This window comes from Lepidochelys kempii, chromosome 9 (genome assembly GCF_965140285.1).
Source record: "Lepidochelys kempii isolate rLepKem1 chromosome 9, rLepKem1.hap1, whole genome shotgun sequence".
In the NCBI taxonomy this organism is placed as follows: domain Eukaryota; kingdom Metazoa; phylum Chordata; order Testudines; family Cheloniidae; genus Lepidochelys; species Lepidochelys kempii.
Genome location: NC_136388.1, coordinates 36881101 through 36905910, shown reverse-complemented (window position 1 = coordinate 36905910; position 24810 = coordinate 36881101). Strand labels below are relative to the sequence as shown.

Below are 24810 nucleotides of genomic sequence, written 5' to 3'. Positions count from 1 at the left end.
ACCATTTTCCTGAGTTTAAACAAACAAAAACAGTATTTGAAGCCAATTTCTGTATATAGCTTCCAGAAACTACAGGGCAGTAAGGCTGTTCAATCTTCCACCACAGGTAACTAGGGGGAAGGATAAGCAGAGGATGAGGAGAAAGAAGTCAACAGAGAAGAGGGAGGATTATTCTTGGTTGGGTCAACAAAACTGTAGAGCCAACTTAGTTTCAGATTATCAGTGGCAGAGTGGTCAGTAATTGCCAACACTGAGTATGGTTTTCAGAACTTTATCAGTCAAGTTTTACTTTGGATCCAGGTTCTGTTTGATCAAACCACAACCTGTCTTCCCTGGGGGCTACAGAGGGAGTGTAATATGCAATCCCCTGAAATAGAGTTAATCTAATAGATTTCTAAAGGTAGTGTAAAAATATTGTACTATTTATTTATAGGTCTTTTCATCCATAAAGCCTACAGCATTTTACAAAGATGAATAAGCATTGTTGATTCCCTTTATTATGAGAGAGGAAACTGAGGCAACAGGAGAGCTGTGGGGCCAGATTTTCAAGTTGTTTTCAGCCCTTGTAACTAGGACCACAGTTTCAAAACTGCTCGGCCCCCAGCAGCTCCCACTTTGACACTTATGGCCAGCACCCAAAACAGTGAACTAAAAGATTTGAAAATTTAGCCCTAAATTTTTGGCCAAACTCAACAAAGAGTCAGTAGCAGTGTTAGAAGTTGAATTCATATTTCGTGACTCAGTCTTCCTCAGACCTAATACCCCTAACTCTTTCATGGGTTTTTTTTATGACCATGCATGGTGAAACTCTCTCCTCTTAATGACATCACTCCCAGCAGCCCAGTGCTCCCAAACTTCAGATTGAGGTGTTAGCTCAGTCCTCAAAGGGAAATGTTCTTAATAGGTCCCCTGTGCAAGGACTAAACGGCGTTAGACTGGGCCAGTTTCCTAGGCCTACAGATGAGCTCTGTGTAAGCTCAAAAGCTTGTCTCTCTCACCAGCAGAATTGCAGAACTACTAACTGTGGTATGTAACTTATGGCTTACATCAGCTTCTGTGCCAGGTGACTTGAGCTAATGTGACACCAATTTTTTTTATAAAGGCTCCAGAGGCAATCCTGGCAATTACAGGCCAGTAAGCCTAACTTCAGTACCAGGCAAATTGGCTGAAATTATAGTAAAGAACAGAATTATCAACCCGATCTGTTGGGGAAGAGTCAACATGTTTTTTGTTAAAGGAAATCATGTCTCAGCAATCTGTTAGAATTCTTTGAGGGGGTCAACAAAGATGTGGCCAAGGGTGATCCAGTGGATGCAGTGCACTTGGACTTTCAGAAAGCCTTTGACAAGGTCCCTCACACCAAAGGCTCCTCAGCAAAGTAAGCTGTCATGGGATAAGAGGGAAAGTCCTCTCATGGATTGGTAACTGGTTAAGATAGGAAACAAAGGGTGGGAACAAATTATCAGTTTTCAGAATGGAGAGAGGTAAACAGTGGTGTCTTCCAGGGGTCGGTTCTGAGACCAGTGCTGTTCAACATATTCACAAATGATCTGGAAAAGGAGGTAAGCAGTCACATGGTAAAATTTGCAGATAATACAAAATTATTCAAGATAGTTGAGGGGTGGGGGGACGGAGAAGCGGGTCCTTGGGTGGAAGGGGCAATGGAGACTTAACATTGTCCATTTCGGACAGGAGCAGAGGTAAGCACAAAGCAGAAGAAACCTCTGAACTTCAGTTACATTACAAAACACAAATCTGGAGGCAGCTGTCTGTCTGCTTCATGGGTACCAAATTTTCAATCACTGGAGGTTATTTACAGGCAAAGACAGAAAAAAGCAGCAGTTCAGATCTGCCCTCAGTTACGCAGGTACTGCATCCTTTGAAGCCAATTCAGTCAAAATAACAATTAACTGTTCATTTTAAAAGTCTACATTAAAAGACATTTGAGGCTGAAAAGTTAGGCGTTTAAGTTAGGGAATGCCCAAATTAATGCCAGAACTTTAATTCTGACCGAGGGAAGCATGTGCATTAACATGTAGTCTCTAATTACATACTATTTTTTCCCCAGGACCTCTGCCTCATTCAGAGCACAGGATGGATGGTGATCATTGAAGGAGCAGCTATTCAATATTTCTTTTGTACTCCTCATTCAATGTGTCCTTCCCTGGGGCTGCACCTTGACATGGTGGAAAGGCCGGTGTAGTCCAGTAATCCTGAGCACTATGCTGGTGGGAGCCCTAACTCCTTGTAGGGTCACCCAAGCCAGACAAGGCAAAGGACAAGGACCAGATGAAAGGCAGTGTGCTGGGATCTCTATAGTGGGGTTGAGGGATAGGTCAAGAACCTGTTGTCAAAAAGTTAAGTTATAGAACACAACAAGATTTTGCCCTCGGCCATGTCTGACAGCACGGGGAGGATTAAGATTCAGGGTGTAGCCCTATGCATTATTTAGTACACACCATCCTGAATTCAGAATTATTCATTTCCCCAAAGGTTTTTCTATGGTGCTGTCATCACGTTACTCAAGTGCTTTACAAACATTGATGAAATTGTCTTCAGGGAGGTGAGTTGAGCTATTCACCTAACTAGAATCTTAATTCAGTCATAAAAGCCCTGTATACACTTTAAGCATCCAGAGCCCTTTCTCTGCTGCACTTTACGTGAAACTGTTTTCAATACTTTAGCAACTAAATATCTGTTTTGGAAGCTGATTAATTAACCAAATACCAGAAATAATAGCTTAGCCTAATGTACTACAGGAATGACGACTGCACATAAATGCATTTGTAAAAGAACAGCCATAGGCCAATTTCTGATATGGTTCTGAACTTCCCCAGGAGCTTCTTGAAAAGTCAATGTTTTTGGGGGCAAATTGTTGGCCTTTAATCCTAGTGGAGCATAGACTGAATCCAGTTTGTGCTACTGATTGAACCAAGATCAAAGGATCAAGAAAATAGCTGATCTGCCCAGTCTCGGTTCTGGTTCTAAGATAGATATGAACTTTAACCATGGGGAAAAAACAGCTGTGGGTTTTTAAAATCTACCAAAGCCCTCGGCTGGAGCTGGGGGTGACCTCTGGTAAACTTTTTGGCATATGTGAATGAATAATGATCAATAACAGCTGTCAAGCAATTAAAAAATCATGCGATTAATTTTTTTAAGACTGTGATTAATTGTGCTGTTAAATAATAGAATACCATTTATTTACATATTTTTGGATGTTTTCTACGTTTTCAAATAGTGATTTCAATTACAACACAGAATATAAAATGTACAGTGTTCAATTATTTTCACTGTAGAAAACAAAATAAATATTTTTCAATTCACCTAAGTACTGTAGTGCAATCTCTATCATGAAAGTTGAACTTACAAGTGTAGAATTATGTACAAAAAACCCCTGCATTTAAAAATAAAACAATGTAAAACTTTAGAGCCTATAAGTACAATCAGTCCTACTTCTTGTTCAGCCATTCGCTCAGACAAACAAGTTTGTTTACATTTGCAGAAGATAACGACGCCTGCTTCTTGTTTACAATGTCACCTGAAAGTGAAAACAGGCGTTCGCATGGCACTGGTGTAGCCAGTATCACAAGATATTTACATGCCAGATGCGCTAAAGATTCATACGTCCCTTGATGCTTCAACCACCATTCCAGAGGACATGCGTCCATGCTGATGACTGTTTCTGCTCAATAATGATCCAAAGCAGTGCACACCAATGTATGTTCATTTTCACCATCAGAGTCAGATGCCACCAGCAGAACGCTGATTTTGGTTTGGGTTCTGTAGTTTCCGCATCAGCGCGTTGCTTTTTTAAGACTCCTGAAAGCATTCTCCACACCTCATCCTCTCAGATTTTGGAAGGCACTTCAGATTCTTAAATCTTAGTTCGAGTGCTGTAGCTATCTTTAGAAATTTCACATTGATATCTTCTTTGCATTTTGTCAAATTTGCAGTGAAAGTGTTCTTAAAACAAACATGTGCTGGGTCATCATCCGAGACTGCTATAACATGAAATATATGGTAGAATGCAGGTAAATCAGAGCAGAAGACATACAAATTTAATTAACGCATTTTTTTAAACGAGCGGCATCAGTATGGACGCATGTCCTATGGAAGGATGGCCAAAGCATGAAGAGGTATATGAATTTTTAGTGCATCTGGCATGTAAATATCTTGTGATGCCGGCTACAATGGTGCCCTATGAATACCTGTTCTCACTTTCAGGTGACACTGTAGTTAAGAAGTGTGCAGCATTATCTCCCGTAAATGTAAACAAACATGTTTCTCTTAGCAATTGGTTGAACAAGAAGTAAGACAGAGTGGACTTGTAGGCTCTAAAGTTTTACATAGTTTTGGTTTTTTACATAATTGCACACAAAAACAAAACAATCATGAAAAAGTGAAATTTACAAATGTAAAGAGATTGCACTACGGTACTTGTAAGAGGTGAATTGAAAAATACTATTTCGTTTATCATTTTACAGTGCAAATATTTGTAATCTAAGATAATATCAAGTGAGCACTGTACACTTTGTACTGTGTTGTAATCAAAATGGATATATTTGAAAATGTAGAAAAATCCAAAATATTTAATAAATTTCAATTGGTATTCTATTAACAGTGCGATTAATCACGGTTAATTTTTTGAGTTAATCACGTGAGTTAACTGCAATTATCGACAGTCCTAATATATAAGTTCATTCATATATTATATATATGCATATGCACACACACACACACACACACTGTAATGCTTTTATCTTAAGAATAAACATGCTTGCTTAGAAGGAGCTGCATGGTAACTAATAACTGTAAGCAATACACTGGTCAGTCTTCAGGGAGAAAGCAAAGCACACAGGCACTGGCATTTTAGGCAGTCTGGCTTGCTGAGCATTTTGCAACGTAAGAACTTTATTATGAGAATAGTGATTGTACCATGATCATCTTTGCTTTATGGTAATAACTGAACCTTTTATCTGTTACCTCCTTTTGCTCGGTGAATTGTCTCTCTCCTCTTTCCTGGTGACATAATCTTTTTTCCTTCTACACTATACTAATATGATTCTCTCCCTACTCTGGCTGTCTGTGTCACTATTTTGGAAATCTGGAACTTTAACATGCACATTTCCAGCCATTGTATATTTAATATAAAAGGACAGACAGCACTTGCTTCCACCACCCTCACCCCTGTAGATATTTCACTGAAACCATGACACATACCAGGCAAAGAATGACACTAACACATTGGTCTATTTTGACATGGTAGTTGCATAAAATACAGAGAGCTGGATTTACCCAGGTTGGCACAGGGCAGAGTCAAACTAGCCTTCTGTCAGCCTAGGAGTCTGTGCCAGAGAGAGCCTCACCCCACACCTACTGCCTTCCCTCAGCATTTCTGCCCATAGCCCTCTTTGTACCTTTGACCTCTTTCCCATGCCTAAACAATTCACCACCCAGTTGACTCTCCTCTGCTACCCCTTGACTCGGTCTTCTGCTCCTGTTCTAGGTCATAGGCTCCAGTCTGCTACTCTCAACTTCCGAATTCTCCCATCGATCTAACTACCAGCTCTCAGGGACGTGGATTTCCTACACCAGTGGGAGAAGCCCTCCCATTGGCATAGGTAGGGTCTTCATTGAAGCATTACAGTGAAGCCAAGCCCTATAACAGCTAAAGATCAATCAGACTTTTTGCTGCTCAACAACTTCCCTAGTCAGGTTAGAACAGCATGGTGAGTAGAGCTAGGCAGAAAATTTCAGTGAAAATAAAATGTGGATGAAAAACCAAGACACAATTTTGGTGTCCTCCTCCTTACATTCTGACCAAATACAGAGAAAAAAATATTTTTCTGGATATTTCTCTGGATAACAAGAATAGCCGAGTTGCAATTGTGACAAAGTGGGAATTTCCTGTAATTTTTTTTATGCATCTTGTGTATGCGCCTCAGTTTCTCTCATATTTCACAGGAGTATCCAGGGTCAGGGGGAAGGACTGTTTGCTCTCTGGGCAGGCTAAAAGACATAGGTATAATTGTCATCTAGCTGTCTGAGCCTGAATGCCTCATTAAAAAAAGGACCGGTCAAGGCAACTCCATATCAATGCAGAATGAGAGAAGACAGTGGCAAATCCAACCAGGAGGCCATAGATACCAAGAGACCAATGACCTAGAGGGATACGGATTTCCCCACTGCTCAGAAAGGAAGTGCAGCAATATCCCCCAGCTGGAGAGGTGTGAAGTTGGGGGCTAAGAGTTGGCTACTGAAAGGAGGCTGGGCTCTCACCTGTGATCTGAGGAAGGAGGTAAAACAGAGAAAGACAGAACTCAGCTGGGTTCCGGGCCAACTAGAAAGGACTTGGGCTATGCTCTAACCTTCCTTCCTCTATGCCAACCTAAGGACTTTCTATCCTGCACTCTGACTTATAGGCACTACTGCTTTGACAACACTGTGAGTGTTGCCGCGAATGCTTCGCGTTAATCCCCAAAGAGTGTACGAGTCTCTTCCAGGAGTCTATCTCAGTTGGCCTTGCTGAACAGAGCTCACAGTGTGAAACAAGAGTGCTGGAGCCCCTGAGCTTCAGTTTAAGGAGGCAGTAAGGCCCTGAAGAGATTCCTCCTAGAGACTGTTCCCCAAAGCTGGGGGCATAGCGCTGATACTATGGCTCCATGACAACAGCAGATAAGAGCTTTGAAACCAATATCCTTCAGGGTAAAAGTCAGCTACTAGCTACTGGGGGTTAGGAGGAACCTTTTCCTGGGGACAGATTACCCCAGAACTACCTGCTGCTAGCTTCTTCCTCAGACAGCTGGCCTGGTACTGTCCACTCTGTCAGAGATAGGATACTAGACTAGCTGTTCCATTGGTCTGATCCATTATAGCAGTTGCACTGCTAACAAAAATAGGATTTTGGCAAAAAATAAAACAAATATTTGGAAAACTGTCACCATTGTTTTTGACCTTGTGCTGTCTCATTCCTTATGGCAGCAGGTACGAATCTCAAAGAGAAATCTAAAAAGTGTTGTGGTTGAATTTTCTTGTATCTTTTTCCTTCTGCACTCATTGTTAGTGCAGAGCAGCTTTAATTTGTGGTTAGGGCTCCATAGGATACAACCCATCAAGGATCTACTATCTATCCTGAAGGATGACCCATCACTCTCACAGATCTTGGGGGACAGGCCAGTCCTTGCTTACAGACAGCCCCCCAACCTGAAACAAATACTCACCAGCAACCACACACCAGAACCACTAATCCAGGAACCTATCCTTGCAACAAAGCCCGTTGCCAACTGTGTCCATATATCTATTCAGGGGACACCATCATAGGGCCTAATCACATCAGCCACACTGTCAGAGGCTCATTCACCTGCACATCTACCAATGTGATATATGCCATCATGTGCCAGCAATGCCCCTCTGCCATGTACATTGGCCAAACTGGACAGTCTCTACGTAAAAGAATAGATGGACACAAATCAGATGTCAAGAATTATAACATTCAAAAACCAGTCGGAGAACATTTCAATCTCTTTGGTCACTCGATTACAGACCTAAAAGTGGCAATTCAACAAAAAAAACTTCAAAAACAGACTCCAACGAGAGACTGTTGAATTGGAATTAATTTGCAAACTGGATACAATTAACTTAGGCTTGAATAAAGACTGGGAGTGGATGGGTCAATACACAAAGCAAAACTATTTCCCCATGTTTATTCCCCCGCCACCTGCTGTTCCTCAGACATTCTTGTCAACTGCTGGAAATGGCCCACCTTGATTATCACTACAAAAGGTTCCCCCCCACACTCTCCTGCTGGTAATAGCTCACCTTACCTGATCACTCTCATTACAGTGTGTATGGTAACACCCATTGTTTCATGTTCTCTGTGTATATAAATCTCCACACTGTATTTTTTCACTGAATGCATCCGATGAAGTGAGCTGTAGCTCACGAAAGCTTATGCTCAAATAAATTTGTTAGTCTCTAAGGTGCCACAAGTCCTCCTTTTCTTTTTGCGGACACAGACTAACACAGCTGCTACTCTGAAACCATTTAATTGTAAGTCAAGGCTTTCTTTGAAGTAGTTAAATACAAAGCAAGTTCATACCTTGGCCACAAGAGGGTGCTATAATCATGCCTTGTTCATTATACATACCAAATCTTATAAAGGGTATGTCTCTATACACTTTACAGATGGCAAATTTTATTAGCTCCCTGAAGAGGTGTTAATAAAAGAAGATAATATTAAATACAGAAGTGGATGTTTAAGTACTACCACATGTGATAAAGCCATCAAAGGCCAGGAAATTCACCAACATTATTGGCTCATTTAACCTGGTTCTTGTAGGATGATTTAAAAATAAAAGTTTCGTTCTAAAAAGAAAAAATGAAATGTCACTGAAACTACAGAGCAAATTCTTCAACTTCCCTAGCTCCTTATGTATGCTAGGCATGAGTAGACACTCTGCTATGAAAGATGCTGCTCAGATAGGCATTAATTCTATAAGGAACTAAGCACTATGATCCTGATCCAGCAGAGCCCTTAACCACATGCTTAAAGTATATAATTATTTGTTTCAGCAGAGCTCAGTCCCCAGGAGGATGATCCCATCCTATGGCGATGGGGACCAAAGTTGACAAAATGTGTAGGCTATTAATTGTCAGGTTAATAACTGAAAGGAAAAGGCCAAAACCAGAAAGTGAAAGAGCAGCAGCACTTCAGATATACAGGCAGAGTGGAAATCTGGGGCTGGAGGCAGTTCTGTTACTGTAAAGCCCTCTACAAGTGGTCATCTGACAGGAATTGGATCATGCCCTAACAGTTACAGCCAGGTAGGGTTGGAACAGGGACACTGTAGTGAGGTCTGGCCTGACATGAGTGATTAACACAGGGAGAGAGGCCTCATCTTTTGGAAGACAGGATTAGGGAAGGAAATAAATTAGGCTGAAAACAATATTTGTGTTAAATAAGATAAGTAAATAGGTCGGCATGCTAAGACGACAGAATGTCTGAGCCAACTAAGATAAGAGGGAGAACATGCAGGGATCTATTTATGATGAAATAGATAACAAGGGAAGTTAGGAATGTAGAGATGAGGTAAAGAGCAAGCTGAACCATGGTCAGTGCATGCTGCACAGGGATTGGTTCCTGCCAAGTAACCAAGCCAATCCAAAAATGTGTGATGCAATGTATAGTAAATGCAATGAGATAGGTAATGTATATAAAGGGAGAAGATTTCTGTGCAACTTTGGATCTGTGATGTACCCTGCATCTATCCCCCCTGCGTTTGAGTCTGATCAACTCAGCATAGCATTGCTGTATGGCAAATAAAGATATCTGAGAGATGAAGGCTGGAGTCGAACTGCGTTCTCAGGAAGCAGAGTGGAAAGAGGTCTCACATGGAATCCCAACACGTATCTGGAATGTACTGGTGACAACTTGGCCACTCTGCTCTCACACACTTTTACATTTCATGGGGCCAGACTCTTTCCCCTCATTCTGGTGACCTTTGTGTTTCTCAGATGCCACAAACTGACTAACTGCCCAGCTAAGAATTCCCCTGGAACAAGGGGAGTTCAGGTGGCATAATGCTAGTGGAGCATGTTAGGTATAGAGCAGAGCTGCATTTCAGCAACCCTCAGCTACTGCATGGTACATTAGGGTCTATAGCCAACTGGTGCAAATTATATCAGTGCTGATGCAAATATGGCTTGTAAATCAAGATATCAAAACCAGCTCCTTAGTAGGCACTCCTCTTTCTAGAAAGAAGTGGATCTTGGCACAGGAAATAATCTGGCTCATTAGTATTTGCTTTTGATGTATCCCAAAATGTGTTAAGTGCTTCATAAAAGAAATCTGATGGTCTCATCCTGTTGCATAAACACTCTTTTGGTAGATAGTACACTTGGATTTGATGACTCTGCATTTCAGGGTCACTGAGAAATAGGAATGGAAATGAAAGTTCTGGAAGGTCTTGAAGTCCAGGCAGGTGGAAAAAAGTGTGTGGGAGGATTCCCAGCCTCTCTCACTAAGGAGCTAAAATTGGACCAGCAAGATTTCCAGAGGGATCTGAATGTAGCACGGGCCCACAAGTTTGGGAGGAAAACAATGTTGAGGTACTTTTATTACTCTAGAAGCTAAAAACACCTCACTCAGCCCATAAACACATATCAACAGTGCACAGAGAAGCCTAATCAGCAAACGTACCAATTTAGGGTTGTAGTCCAGAAGTGGTGGTGTCTGGTCTGATCATCTCCATAATGTCACCAGTAGATGGTGCACTTCCCTGGGACTGACAGCGGGATCCCACCAGTTGTATCTCTGATTTGCTATGTGACCTGAGTGATTTCACCTGTCTGTGCCTCTTGTCTCTGCCTAGGTGTGTCTATTTAGACTGAAAGCTCTTCAGAGCAGAGACTATCTTGCACTGTTTGTACAGCGCCTAGACTAATGGCATTCCAGCCACTATGATAATGCAAATCACCACCAGACAAACTGCAACCACTGCCTCAAACCATAAATGAACCATACTTCAGATTAGAGGCCTAAACTTAGAACCTGAATTATTAAACATTTTTTGATTTGCAAGTTTACAGCTAAAGCACTTTCCATTTTTTAAAGTGCGATAAGATGGGAAAATAGTTATTGTTTCCACTCCTTAGTGGAGGTTGCAGCTCTGTTCCTAGATGTGGATCTGAAATTCTTATTCTTTTTAACCTTTATTAGCCTTGGTCTACTACAGTACTATATTGCCAGGTGACAAACAGCATTTTAAGAGAAGTAACTTTCTGAAATTGGTTGCCATGGTTGAACTCTCTGGCCCAGATCCTCAGCATGTGTAAATCAGCATAGTTTCATTGAAATCAATTGAGCTATATCAGATTTACACAGGTTGAGAATTTTGCTTTTTTCCCCATTAATGGCCAAGACTTAAAAAATAAAAATAGAACTAGGTTTAAGTGGGCCAGGCTGATGGCATATGCAGCATGCAAGACCTCAAGAATATTTCAAAAATTTAATAAGATTTAAGAAAAGCATGAGAGAAAATATTTTAAGCCTCTGAAATTATGAAAAACTTTACGATCCACCAGATGAACAAAATTTCCTTTTCAGAAAACAAATGAGTTCATTTCTAGTAGACACATTTAACTATGAGAAATCCTATGTAGCCACCCAGCCTCACTACCTTTAATTGCTTTCTAAAGAGGATGCACTTTCGTATCCAGAGTTTCTTGATTGTAGCCCTTCTTGCAGGAAACAGTCACTGACTGTTCTCCCTCTGTTTCCTTTCTTCTTCCTGCCCCTCAGACTCACCCCAAAAAATGCAGATAAAATTATTTACCCATGTTCATTCCCTGCCCAGCGCACCATCCACATTTGAATAATACCTAGCTCTTATTAAGCACTTTTCATCAGTAGATATGAAAGTGCTTTATAAGGGAACTCTGTATCATCATCTGCATTTTAGAGATGGGGAAAATGGTGGTGAAATATTTGCACAAGGTCACCCCGCCGCAGCACTGGGAATAGAAGCTACATTTCCTGAGGCCCAGGCCAGTGATCAATCCATTACGACACACCACCTCTAAGGAAAATAGTTTCCTTCCTAAAGGATGCCAATAAGAGGTAGGTTGTAATTAAAAGCGCAAGTTCGCTTCCATATGGTCACTCTGTTTCCAACCTCTGTTTTGAATACGGAGGCAGAATTATTTTTCTACCATCACAGGGATGTAGGCAGGCTGGTTATTGTGGGATTGCACACATCTATAGGGCTACAGACAGCGTGGTGCCCCTTGAAGAAAAGAAAATAGGGTACAGAATCCTTTGAGTCTTTTGTGGGGTAGAGATCGAGAATTAGATGGGCTATGGAACAAACAGGGGCAGTGGGAGAAAAAGTGTGATTCGGGCCCAGCCACCTCAATATTCTTCCTTTAAGTGAAGTTAAGATGGATGTCCAGAAACATGAAGGCATCAAAATTCCAATTTCCAGAAGGTCTTGGGTGGATACTCAAAAAGCCTTAAAGAACTGGGAAAACAGCCAGTAGACTGAAGAGACTATGGTGCAATAAGAATTAATGAGAAAAACACAGCACAAAGCACAAGCACAGTTCAGTGCTAAAGCATCACTCTATCAGTGGCCATTTGGATATTTTATATGAAATAACTCACTGAACTCAAAGTCTGTGTTTGTGGGAACAGTATTGTTGCTGTCAGGGGTTTATCATCACAAAAACACCCTTGACTCTGCAGGGATCTATAATCTTTACAGTGGCCAATCCAGCCACTAACTTTTTAGATACATATTTCTCTCCCTTCTCCCAGACCTTCTGCTTATCCCTCTTTTAGACTAAGGGTTTGGAGAAAGTCAATAAACAGAATATATCTTGTTCAGACTCATTTTATCACCTTTGTTAGACATTTCAATCAGCTTTTCAGCCTTGTGTTACTACTGAAACAATTCTACAACGGGGAGCATCAAGAATTGTGGAATTCAAGAAACGAGTCCTAGATACTAAATATTTCGACTGCGGATCCTAAAATTTGTAGGCGGATGGGTAGATTTCACTGACACTGTCTTTGTTTAGCTCTGTGCTGCTGCTTTTACTTGGAAAATTGTTCACTAGTCCCAGTCTGATTCAATAAATGACATGTCACTAAATTATGAACAAAGAGGTCACAGACTCCACAACTAAAGATGAAAAGGTTTCTGTTGAAAATCCAATTTTGACCCCTCTTCTGATTTTCAAAGGAAGCCTTCCGGTGTGCCTGAGGATTCAAATACTTCATCCCATGCCAAGAGAAGGGTTTTTTGTTTACTTTTTGCAGTTTTGGAAGGGAAGGATAAAGTAGTTGTTTAAGGGGAGAAGAGGGCTAAGTTAGGACACACAGTAAAGTTGCTGTTTTTCATTTCTGGAGACATGAACACTTTTTTGGTCCCCCCCGTAATTCAAACCCTTCTTATCGTACAAAGTTCATACTGTTTATTCTCACTGATAGCTCCTGCCCAAGTCCTGTTTGATTAAAAAAAAATTGTTTATCTGAAAACCCAATTTATAGCTGAAAAACAGTTTTGATGGAAATTTTTGACCAACTCTTTAACTTCTAGTCAGATGCCTGGAAAAATTGGAAAGTCCCACAGGGAAGAGCAGAGCTAACTTACATTTGTGGGTTTAAAAGGGCTTAGAATTCAATTTTTCCATTTAAGCAACTAACACACGTGAGCCTCATCTGGCTCCTCTCTGTGCTCAGGCTCCTTATTTCCATCCTTACCTTTAGACTGCGTCTAATGGAGGTGAGGCTTGCTGGCCAGAAAGGTTCACCAATACAACAAATTAGGATCAGTTACACAACTAGGCATCTGGAGTAGCTAGACCCAGCTCCTGTAATTCAGTGCATCATGGACAGAGATAGGGAAGAGGATCTGGTTCCTACTGACTTCCCCCTCAACTTCTTTGGGGGTTGTAGGCAACGAGATCTGGCTTCTTCCAAGAGTTATCTACCATCATAGGGCAAGATCTACCTCCTCGCAACATCTTTGGGGTGAATTAAGAGGTGAGCAAAAGAAGGGGCACTCTCTTAAGAGGCAGCTCAGCTTCATTCAGGCCCTCTGGTTTACTGCTCTTAATGTACACAAAAAGAGAACCACATGGGAGTCAAGGTTCAGTGGCACTTGGGGCTGAGCCTAGTTAGCTGCTTTGAGAGCTGTACTAACATACAGGTTTGAAAACAGGTCTGCCTCACTGTAGTATATAGGGACTAAAATTTCAGAGCACTCCTTTCCCCACCCCAGAAACACAGGGCCCTGCCAAAGAGTGAGACTAGTAACAGCTTCAGGGTATGTCTACACTACGAAATTAGGTCGAATTTATAGAAGTCGGTTTTTTTGAAATCGGTTTTATATATTCAAGTGTGTGTGTCCCCACAGAAAATGCTCTAAGTGCATTAAGTGCATTAACTCGGCAGAGCGCTTCCACAGTACCGAAGCAAGCGTCGACTTCTGGAGCGTTGCACTGTGGGTAGCTATCCCACAGTTCCCGCAGTCTCCGCTGCCCATTGGAATTCTGGGTTGATATCCCAATGCCTGATGGGGCTAAAACATTGTCGCGGGTGGTTCTGGGTACATATCGTCAGGCCCCCGTTCCCACCCTCCCTCCCCCCATGAAAGCAAGGGCAGACAATCATTTCGCGCCTTTTTTCCTGAGTTACCTGTGCAGACGCCATACCACGGCAAGCATGGAGCCCGCTCAGGTAACCGTCACCCTATGTCTCCTGGATGCTGGCAGACGCGGTACGGCATTGCTACACAGTAGCAGCAACCCCTTGCCTTCTGGCAGCAGACGGTACAGTATGACTGGTAGCCGTCATCGTCATGTCTGAGGTGCTCCTGGTCGCCTCTGTGAGGTCGATCAGGAGCGCCTGGGCAGACATGGGCGCAGGGACTAAATTTGGAGTGACTTGACCAGGTCATTCTCTTTAGTCCTGCAGTCAGTCCTATTGAACCGTCTTATGGTGAGCGGGCAGGCGATACGGACTGCTAGCAGTCGTACTGTACCATCTTCTGCCGAGCAGCCATGAGATGTGGATGGCATGCAGTCCTTCTGCACCGTCTGCTGCCAGCCAAAGATGTAAAAGATAGATGGAGTGGATCAAAACAAGAAATAGACCAGATTTGCTTCCCCCCCTCCCCTGTCTAGGGGACTCATTCTTCTAGATCACACTGCAGTCACTTACAGAGAAGGTGCAGCGAGGTAAATCTAGCCATGTATCAATCAGAGGCCAGGCTAACCTCCTTGTTCCAATAACGATAACTTAAGTGCACCATTTCTTATTGGAACCCTCCGTGAAGTCCTGCCTGAAATACTCCTTGATGTAAAGCCACCCCCTTTGTTGATTTTAGCTCCCTGAAGCCAACCCTGTAAGCGCCCCTCCCAGCGTCAGAGCAATGGCAAACAATCGGGCATCTGAGAGTGCTGTCCAGAGCACTCACAATGGAGCACTCTGATGGGGCTAAAACATTGTCGCGGGTGGTTCTGGGTACGTGTCGTCAGGCCCCCGTTCCCTCCCTCCCTCCGTGAAAGCAAGGGCAGACAATCGTTTCGCGCCTTTTTTCCTGAGTTACCTGTGCAGACGCCATACCACGGCAAGCATGGAGCCAGCTCAGGTAACCGTCACCCTATGTCTCCTGGGTGCTGGCAGACGCGGTACGGCTTTGCTGCACAGTAGCAGCAACCCATTGCCTTCTGGCAGCAGACGGTGCAATACGACTGGTAGTCGTCCTCGTCGTGTCCGAGGTGCTCCTGGCCACGTCGGCTGGGAGCGCCTGGGCAGACATGGGCGCAGGGACTAAATTTGGAGTGACTTGACCAGGTCATTCTCTTTAGTCCTGCAGTCCTATTGAACCGTCTTATGGTGAGCGGGCAGGCGATACGGACTGCTAGCAGTCGTACTGTACCATCTTCTGCCAGGCAGGCAAGAGATGAGGATTGCTAGCAGTCGTATTGTACCATCTTATGCCAGGCAGGCAAGAGATGAAGATGGCTAGCAGTCGTACTGTACCATCTTCTGCCAAGCAGCCATGAGATGTGGATGGCATGCAGTCCTTCTGCACCATCTGCTGCCAGCAAAAGATGTAAAGGATAGATGGAGTGGGTCAGAACAAGAAATAGACCAGATTTGTTTTGTACTCATTTTCCTCCTCCCCTGTCTAGATCACACTGCAGTCACTCACAGAGAAGGCGCAGCGAGGTAAATCTAGCCATGTATCAATCAGAGGCCAGGCTAACCTCCTTGTTCCAATAACAACGATAACTTTGGTGCACCATTTCTTATTGGAACCCTCCGTGCAGTCCTGCCTGAAATACTCCTTGATGTACAGGCACACCCTTTGTTGATTTTAGCTCCCTAAAGCCAACCCTGTAAGCTGTGTCGTCAGTCGCCCCTCCCTCCGTCAGAGCAACGGCAGACAATCGTTCCGCGCCTTTTTTCTGTGCGGACGCCATACCAAGGCAAGCATGGAGGCCGCTGAGCTCATTTTGGCAATTAGGAGCACATCAACCACCACACGCATTATCCAGCAGTATATGCAGCACCAGAACATGGCAACGCGATACCGGGCGAGGAGGCGACGTCAGCGCGGTCCCGTGAGTGATCAGGAAACAAGCACAGACTGGTGGGACCGCATAGTGTTGCAGGTCTGGGACGATTCCCAGTGGCTGCGAAACTTTTGCATGCGTAAGGGCACTTTCATGGAACTTTGTGACTTGCTTTCCCCTGCCCTGAAGTGCATGAATACCAGGATGAGAGCAGCCCTCACAGTTGAGAAGCGAGTGGCGATAGCCCTGTGGAAGCTTGCAACGCCAGACAGCTACCGGTCAGTTGGGAATCAATTTGGAGTGGGCAAATCTACTGTGGGGGCTGCTGTTATGCAAGTAGCTCATGCAATCAAAGATCTGCTGATATCAAGGGTAGTGACCCTGGGAAATGTGCAGGTCATAGTGGATGGCTTTGCTGCAATGGGATTCCCTAACTGTGGTGGGGCTATAGACGGAACCCATATCCCTATCTTGGCACCAGAGCACCAAGCCGCCGAGTACATAAACCGCAAGGGGTAATTTTCGATAGTGCTGCAAGCTCTGGTGGATCACAAGGGACGTTTCACCAACATCAACGTGGGATGGCCGGGAAAGGTGCATGACGCTCGCATCTTCAGGAACTCTGGTCTGTTTCAAAAGCTGCAGGAAGGGACTTTATTCCCAGACCAGAAAATAACTGTTGGGGATGTTGAAATGCCTATATGTATCCTTGGGGACCCAGCCTACCCCTTAATGCCATGGCTCATGAAGCCGTACACAGGCAGCCTGGACAGTAGTCAGGAGCTGTTCAACTACAGGCTGAGCAAGTGCAGAATGGTGGTAGAATGTGCATTTGGACGTTTAAAGGCGCGCTGGCGCAGTTTACTGACTCGCTTAGACCTCTGCGAAACCAATATTTCCACTGTTATTACTGCTTGCTGTGTGCTCCACAATATCTGTGAGAGTAAGGGGGAGACGTTTATGGCGGGGTGGGAGGCTGAGGCAAATCGCCTAGCTGCTGGTTACGCGCAGCGAGACACCAGGGCGGTTAGAAGAGCACAGGAGGGTGCGGTACGCATCAGAGAAGCTTTGAAAACCAGTTTCATGACTGGCCAGGCTACGCTGTGAAAGTTCTGTTTGTTTCTCCTTGATGAAACCCCCCGCCCCTTGGTTCACTCTGCTTCCCTGTAAGCTAACCACCCTCCCCTCCTCCCTTTAATCACCGCTTGCAGAGGCAATAAAGTCATTGCTGCTTCACAGTCATGCATTCGTTATTCATTCATCACACAAATAGGGAGATGACTACCAAGGTATCCCAGGAGGGGTGGTGGAGGAGGGAAGGAAAATGCCACACAGCACTTTAAGCACAGCACTTTAAAAGTTTACAACTTTAAAATTTATTGAATGACAGCCTTCTTTTTTTTGGGCAATCCTCTGTGGTGGAGTGGCTGGTTGGCCAGAGGCCCCCCCACCGCGTTCTTGGGCGTCTGGGTGTGGAGGCTATGGAACTTGGGGAGGAGGGCGGTTGGTTACAGAGGGGCAGCAGTGGCAGTCTGTGCTCCAGCTGCCTTTGCTGCAGCTCAACCATACACTGGAACATTCTGGTTTGGTCCTGCAGCAGCCTCAGCATTGAATCCTGCCTCCTCTCATCACGCTGCCGCCACATTTGAGCTTCAGCCCTGTCTTCAGCCCGCCACTTACTCTCTTCAGCCCGCCACTTACTCTCTTCAGCCCGCCACCTCTCCTCCCGGTCATTTTGTGCTTTCCTGCACTCTGACATTATTTGCCTCCACGCATTCGTCTGTGCTCTGTCAGTGTGGGAGGACAGCATGAGCTCGGAGAACATTTCATCGCGAGTGCGTTTTTTTTTCTTTCTAAGCTTCACTAGCCTCTGGGAAGGAGAAGATCCTGTGATCATTGAAACACATGCAGCTGGTGGAGAAAAAAAAAAGCGACAGCGGTATTTAAAAAGACACATTTTATAAAACAGTCACTACACTCTTTCAGGGTAAACCTTGCTGTTAACATTACATACATAGCACATGTGCTTTCGTTACAAGGTCGCATTTTGCCTCCCCCCACCGCGTGACTACCCCCTCAACCTTCCCCCCTCCCTGTGGCTAACAGCGGCGAACATTTCTGTTCAGCCACAGGCAAACAGCACAGCAGGAACGGGCACCTCTGAGTGTCCCTGAAGAAAAGCACTCTATTTCAACCAGGTGACCATGAATTATATCTCACTCTCCTGAGGATAACACAGAGAGATAAAGAACGGATTTTGGTTGAATGCCAGCAAACATACACTGCAATGCTTTGTTCTACAGTGATTCCCGAGTACGTGTTACTGGCCTGGAGTGGTAAAGTGTCCTACCATGAAGGACGAAACAAGGCTGCCCTCCCCAGAAACCTTTTGCAAAGGCTTTAGGACTACATCTAGGAGAACCACAAATGCCAGGGCAAAGTAATCCTTTCACATGCTTGCTTTTAAACCATGTATAGCATTTTAAAAGGTACACTCACCAGAGGTCCCTTCTCCGCCTGCTGGGTCCAGGAGGCAGCCTTGGGTGGGTTCGGGGGGTACTGGCTCCAGGTCTAGGGTGAGAAACAGTTCCTGGCTGTCGGGAAAACCGGTTTCTCCGCTTGCTTGCTGTGAGCTATCTACAACCTCCTCCTCATCATCATCTTCTTCGTCCCCAAAACCTGCTTCCGTATTGCCTCCATCTCCATTGAAGGAGTCAAACAACACGGCTGGGGTAGTGGTGGCTGAACCCCCTAAAATGGCATGCAGCTCATCATAGAAGCGGCATGTTTGGGGCTCTGACCCAGAGCGGCTGTTCGCCTCTCTGGTTTTCTGGTAGGCTTGCCTCAGCTCCTTCAGTTTCACGCGGCACTGCTTCGGGTCCCTGTTATGGCCTCTGTCCTTCATGCCCTGGGAGATTTTCACAAAGGTTTTGGCATTTCGAAAACTGGAACGGAGTTCTGATAGCACGGATTCCTCTCCCCAAACAGCGATCAGATCCCGTACCTCCCGTTCGGTCCATGCTGGAGCTCTTTTGCGATTCTGGGACTCCATCATGGTCACCTGTGCTGATGAGCTCTGCATGGTCACCTGCAGCTTGCCACGCTGGCCAAACAGGAAATGAGATTCAAAAGTTTGCGGTTCTTTTCCTGTCTACCTGGCCAGTGCATCTGAGTTGAGAGTGCTGTCCAGAGCGGTCAGAATGGAGCACTCTGGGATAGCTCCCGGAGGCCAATACCATCGAATTGTGTCCACAGTACCCCAAATTCGAGCCGGGAATGTCGATTTAAGCGCTAATCCACTTGTCAGGGGTGGAGTAAGGAAATCGATTTTAAGAGCCCTTTAAGTCGAAATAAAGGGCTTCACTGTGTGGACGGGTGCAGGTTTAAATCGATTTAACGTTGCTAAATTCGACCTAAAGTCCTAGTGTAGACCAGGGCTCAGAGTCAGGGAGCTACAACGGCTCTCTGAAGGCCCCCTTCCTACCTCCTGTTCTGCGCATATCTTGGTGCGGGAGAGAACCTGGCCCATGTTGGCAGAAGGGTTACAAATGCTACTGACTATGCCAGCAGTGCTTTATTAAATTTCTTGTATTCTTCTTTAAGCGGACTCTCAGAAGTTACAAGTTTTATTACCCGTTGTCTGCCACACAGCACAGAGCATATAGTGCTACTTCCCTATATAGGTACGACTTCTCCACATAAGATCTCCTGAAAATCACAATCATTTTCTAGACATAAATGATCAGATATTTCCTTATTCCTGCTATTGCAAATAAGCAGTTATCAATGTTGACAGCTTATTTTAATGAGACCCAGTCCTGATATCTCATACTGCTGATAATTTAAATCCGGGACAGATGCAGATGTGCTTGTTATGTGGAACTATCATTTTCTTCAACTGCTAAGTTAACAAACTAGTTCACACAAGTTTTAAATGCTCTTAGGCTTGTGATAAACACAATGGGCCCAACTCTCCACCACTCTGCACCTTATGCAGACAGTTACGCCAATGCACGTGTGTAGGACTCTACTGCAACAGAATGGGAGCATTTTATCCACACTGAGTCTCTGTTGCCTTGCACCAGAGCAGACCCCAAGTCACAGGGATACATTTGCTCACAGAGAGGTGATATGAGGGACTCAAGAATCTGCTCTTTCCATACTTCCAGCCCCACCCCAACTAATTACACAAAAATGCTCTCGAACAAGTAGGAAGGCAACTCAGTGATAAGCAAACCCATCACGTGCTCTTCCTTGGAACACTTTGCTGATACACTGTTCCTAAACGATATCCTCCAGGTGTTGATAATAATACTGTTTAACTTGCATCCTTTGAAGTGTGGGAAAGGACCTCCTAGGGGGGAGCTGAGATCTCCTCCTCCGGTACATTTTTGAAAACACCTGCCATTAGGTGCAATCTGGGGCACTGCAAAGACAAAATATTTGCTTTTCAAACATATTTTTGAAGCCTTAGGGATAAGTCATCCACGGCAGGACTCGTTTAGCAGATTGCAGAGAGGCTTAGCTCCATCAGGCTAGGGAAATCAAGAAAACCATCCTTTCAGTTGGTGGTAGAATTTTAACAAGTGGCTCCCAGGAGTCCTGCCCACAAATGCTCACCAGCACATTGCTGTGATACCTTGGCTTCTCTGACTGTTCATAATGCATTTTATTTTTCCTTTGTACAAAAACAGATATAAAATTTAAATCCAATACAAAGTGAATACTAGCAATGACAAGTTTACATTACAGTAAAATAGGACATCAATGCAAATGTGTTATCAAGACATTAGTTCTTTAAAACTTTACCTCAGTGTTACATGCATTATATAAAATAAACTGCTAGAGCTTTTCATCTAGTTCCACAAAAGATACCCAGTCATCAAGCCATTCAAGGGCAAAAATAGTGTTGAAGGGACATCTACAAACCCAAAGACATTTTCCACAGAAAAATCAATGCTAACAGAAATGGTTTGTTTAGTCATGCTCTTGTTAAAACCCTCCCACAAGAACTATGCATAAAATTCTTAGGACAGAAAAAGCTCAGTAAGTTTGTTAGCATAGGCAACCATTCAGTAGTTCAAAGAATCTTTTAGACATTTTGAAAAGGTATCATAGTTTTCAATTTGTATTTTCCCACAAAACCAGAACTACATTGACTCTTTTTTCAAAATCTAGTCACAGCAGGCTAAAAACTAGTTCTTGAGTGAAGTGAAAGTAGTGTACGAAAATATTTAACGGAACTAGCAAGGATGTATCAAATGAGTCTCTACTTTGCTTCTTAAGGAAAACCTTTTCCGTACTCAAGGTTTGTTTATTTGTCCCATAAACAAGACTGCACCTAAGGGATTAAATAAAGACTAATATTACTACATATATCCAATTTGTAAGTATTGTAGAGCATTCACTGAAAAATACATTTACAGAATGCATTCAAATAAAATCTAGGTAAGAAGGCTGTTTCACACTCCATGAGCTTTCTTTGTTTTGGTTAGGGGAACTGTAGATTAACAAACTATTTGTTTTTAGGTGAGTTTGGAGTGTATACGAATATAGATTCTCCCAAGACCCTCCCATACACTTTAAGGTCAGAACGGACCATCATGATCATCTAGTCTGACCTCCTGTGGAGTAGGTTTTCCAGTTCTTCTGGTTTATTTTAAACAAAGTTAAAAGCATAAGACAGAAGCATCTTTTGTATTTGTTTTAGCAGCACCTACTGGACAGCTTCAAGCTTTCCCACCTAGAAATTACAGTTTGCATGTAGTCATTATACTGTATGAACTCAACTTGCACGCAAAATAATACAAACTTTGCTTACCTGTAGGATTGTGACGGATGAAAAATACAAATGGTCTGTCTACTATAAACCAAGGAGGGGAAGACCTGGCTATTAAAATTGCAGCTTCCAAAGAAAGTGAAAGAAGAGAAAAATGGGATGGAAAATTAAACAAGCCAAACACTATCACACTACAAACAGTGCAAATATGAAGCATCAAACAGGTTTATGATTTGCATTCGATATTTGTTTGCTCCTTTAGATGTTCCATTTCACTATCATGCATCAGTTTATTAATTGTTTTATAATCACCAGTGGCAGCATGGGTCAGCCACAGGAGGCCATTTTATCCAATGCTATCTATTGCAAATGAGCCTTCTTATATTGCTCACCAGAACCACACAATCCATTCAAAAAAGAGAAGAACTAATAATTAACATCAAAATTCAAGATTGTTCCCCTACAGGAAAACCCAGCTGCCATCTTAGAGCAGTGTGGCATAAATGCGTGCCTCTGGAACAGCACAAGGAGGCATATTAGGAGTCAAGGATTTGGCCACTAAATTTTAAACTTGATGCTGTTCTATAGGTAGCTAGTGGAGTGAAGAGACTGTTTACAATTTGTGGAAGGCTATGTTTAACTAATTCTGTATTGACATAAAATTCACTTAAACAAAAACAAAAAACCACCTCTCAATGGTAAAATTCACTTGATTTTTTACTGTCCTTTCTGAGTACGTGCTTCTGCTGAAGTGATCTCAATTTAAGCGTTCACAAAAGGTTTCCCACTTCAGAGAAAATCTAATTAATTTGTTTTAGTATAGTTACTTTTAATTAAGGATTAAATTAAACCAGAGAGAGAACTACATACTTGTTGCTGCAGAAGCTTTGGTTCCATCTTCACTAACTTCAATTTTTGCTTTTTGCAAAATATGAGATACATGAAGGCTCTCTGTTCCTGTGTGACCAAAACAAGAACAGCACTTGTATTAACATGCAGTTATACATTTGTTATACTGTATGTAAAGTTTTCCAAAGTAGTAAGTTTCTTGTATCTGGCAGACCAACTGTATAGCAGAGCATGAGAAGGCTGCTACAATTCTAGCAAAGACTAGGGTTGCCAACTTTCTATTCACACAAAACCAAACACCCTTGCCCTGCCCCGCTGCATGCTGTCTCAGAGGCCCTGCCCCCCCTCTCACTCCATCTCCCCCATTCCTTCTGTCGCACACCCTCGCTCATTTTCACCGGGCTGGGACAGAGGATTGGGGTGCAGGGGATGATGGCTCCAGCTGAGGGTGCAGGCTCTGGTGTGGGGCCAGAGATGAGGGATATAGGATGCAGGAGGCTGCTCTGGGCTGGGACCCAGCGGTTTGGAGGGCGTGAGGGAGATCAGGGCTGGAGCACAGCGGCGGGGGGGCTCTGGGCTGGGACTGAGGGGTTCAGAGGATGGGAGGGGGATCAGGGCTGGGGCAGGCACAGGGGAGGAGGGTCGGGGTGCAGGCTCCCAGCGGCACTTACCTCAATCAGCTCCTGGAAGCAGCGGCATGTGCCCTCTCCGGCTCCTACGCAGAGGTGCGGCCAGGCAGCTCTGTGTGCTGCCCCCTCCTCAGACACTGCCCCCCGCATCTCCCATTGGCCATGGTTCCTGGCCAATGGGAACTGCAGAGCCAGCGCTTGGGGCGCAGACAGCATGCTGAGCCCCTTGGCTGCCCCTATGAAATAGGAGCTGGAGTAGGGACATGCTGCTGCTTCCGGGAGCTGTGTGGACCCATGGCAGGCAGGGAGCCTGCCTTAGCCCTGCTGATCGGACTTTTAACAGCCTGGTCAGCAGTGCTGACCGGAGCAGCCAGGGTCCCTTTTCGACTGGGTGGTCTGGTCAAAAACTGGACACCTGGCAATCCTAGTAAAGATTGAAATCATGGTGTAAGCAAGAGGATTTTGTCCTGTTGTTAAGATGCAGTTGCTGGATCTGATCACTACAGAAGCAGCCAATCTGATGACACCAAGCAGAGAAAGCATACAATATGCTTCATGTAAAGGAATGGATTAGTGGGACTTCTGCGTGACTGTTTCTTATATAACCGTAGTATATCAGTTGTTAAATTGAGAAGTATTAACACAGGCACAATGTTGCTATTAGTTAACACATACATTAGCCAAAGCACAGAAAGAGTGCTAATATGAAATTTAACACACTAAACAAGTCTGCTATGGCATTTGTGTATACATGCCATTGCAGTATTAGCACATGCTTGTGTATATAATTAAAACAAACACATGGTGATGGACAATGTCCAAAATCAGAATCTTTTGCCCTGGCTTTATTTAGTGATGCAGAAATCAGTGGCACAATTCACTCACTGATTAAGTGCATTATGTTTATGATGACAGTAATAAAATAAATGGGATAGAAAATGTCTAGGTGACTGGAGGACATAGTTTACCCTAAAGATGCAGCAACACAAATAATTTTTAAAAACTACTGGTACAATCTTAGATTCTGAGCTTATTTTGTGGTTTTAAAGGTAAAACTGAAAATTTGTAATCAGAGTAATTTTTTCTTAAATACAGAAATTATAGCAACAGGTAATACAATTTAAATTCATCCTGAGTACCTTAAAAACTGTTTAAATAGAACACTTTGCTTCCAATAAAATAAAGGACTAAGGGCTCACAATTAATTGCAGTAAACTCACGTGATTAACTCAAAACAAATTAACTCAATTAAAAAAATTAATCGTGATTAATCAGTTTTACTTGCACTGCTAACCAATACCAATATAAATTATAAATATTTTCTATATTTTCAAATATATTGACTTCAGTTACAACAGAATACAAAGTGTACAGTGCTCACTTTATATTATTTTTATTACAAATATTTGCACTGTAAAAAGGATAAACAAAAGAAATAGTATGTTTCAGTTCACCGCATACAAGTAC

At 43.5% G+C, this 24810-nt stretch overlaps 2 protein-coding genes across 3 annotated transcripts in view; both read right to left on the bottom strand.

Annotated features, from left to right (window-relative positions):
* Positions 1 to 17292: 17292 nt before the first annotated feature.
* Positions 17293 to 20687, bottom strand: LOC140917339 (uncharacterized). Its single transcript, XM_073359931.2, has 2 exons — positions 18586 to 20687; positions 17293 to 17997 (listed from the first exon to the last, which is right to left on the bottom strand). Exons 1-2 carry the CDS (start codon positions 19166 to 19168, stop codon positions 17456 to 17458), a joined length of 1125 nt encoding a protein of 374 aa, XP_073216032.2. The 5' UTR covers positions 19169 to 20687; the 3' UTR covers positions 17293 to 17455.
* Positions 20688 to 20829: 142 nt separating this feature from the next.
* SERPINE2 (serpin family E member 2) overlaps positions 20830 to 24810 on the bottom strand; it is a 39746-nt gene continuing 35765 nt past the window's right edge. The window contains exons 7-9 of one of the 2 annotated variants that reach the window (XM_073359930.2): positions 22736 to 22822; positions 21908 to 21991; positions 20830 to 21427 (exon numbers count right to left, since the gene is read on the bottom strand). In XM_073359930.2, coding sequence (XP_073216031.1) covers positions 21390 to 21427; positions 21908 to 21991; positions 22736 to 22822 — 209 coding nt within the window. In that variant the 3' untranslated portion in view covers positions 20830 to 21389. The remainder of the gene's footprint in view (positions 21428 to 21907; positions 21992 to 22735; positions 22823 to 24810) is intronic. The other variant, XM_073359929.2, reaches the window with a different exon arrangement.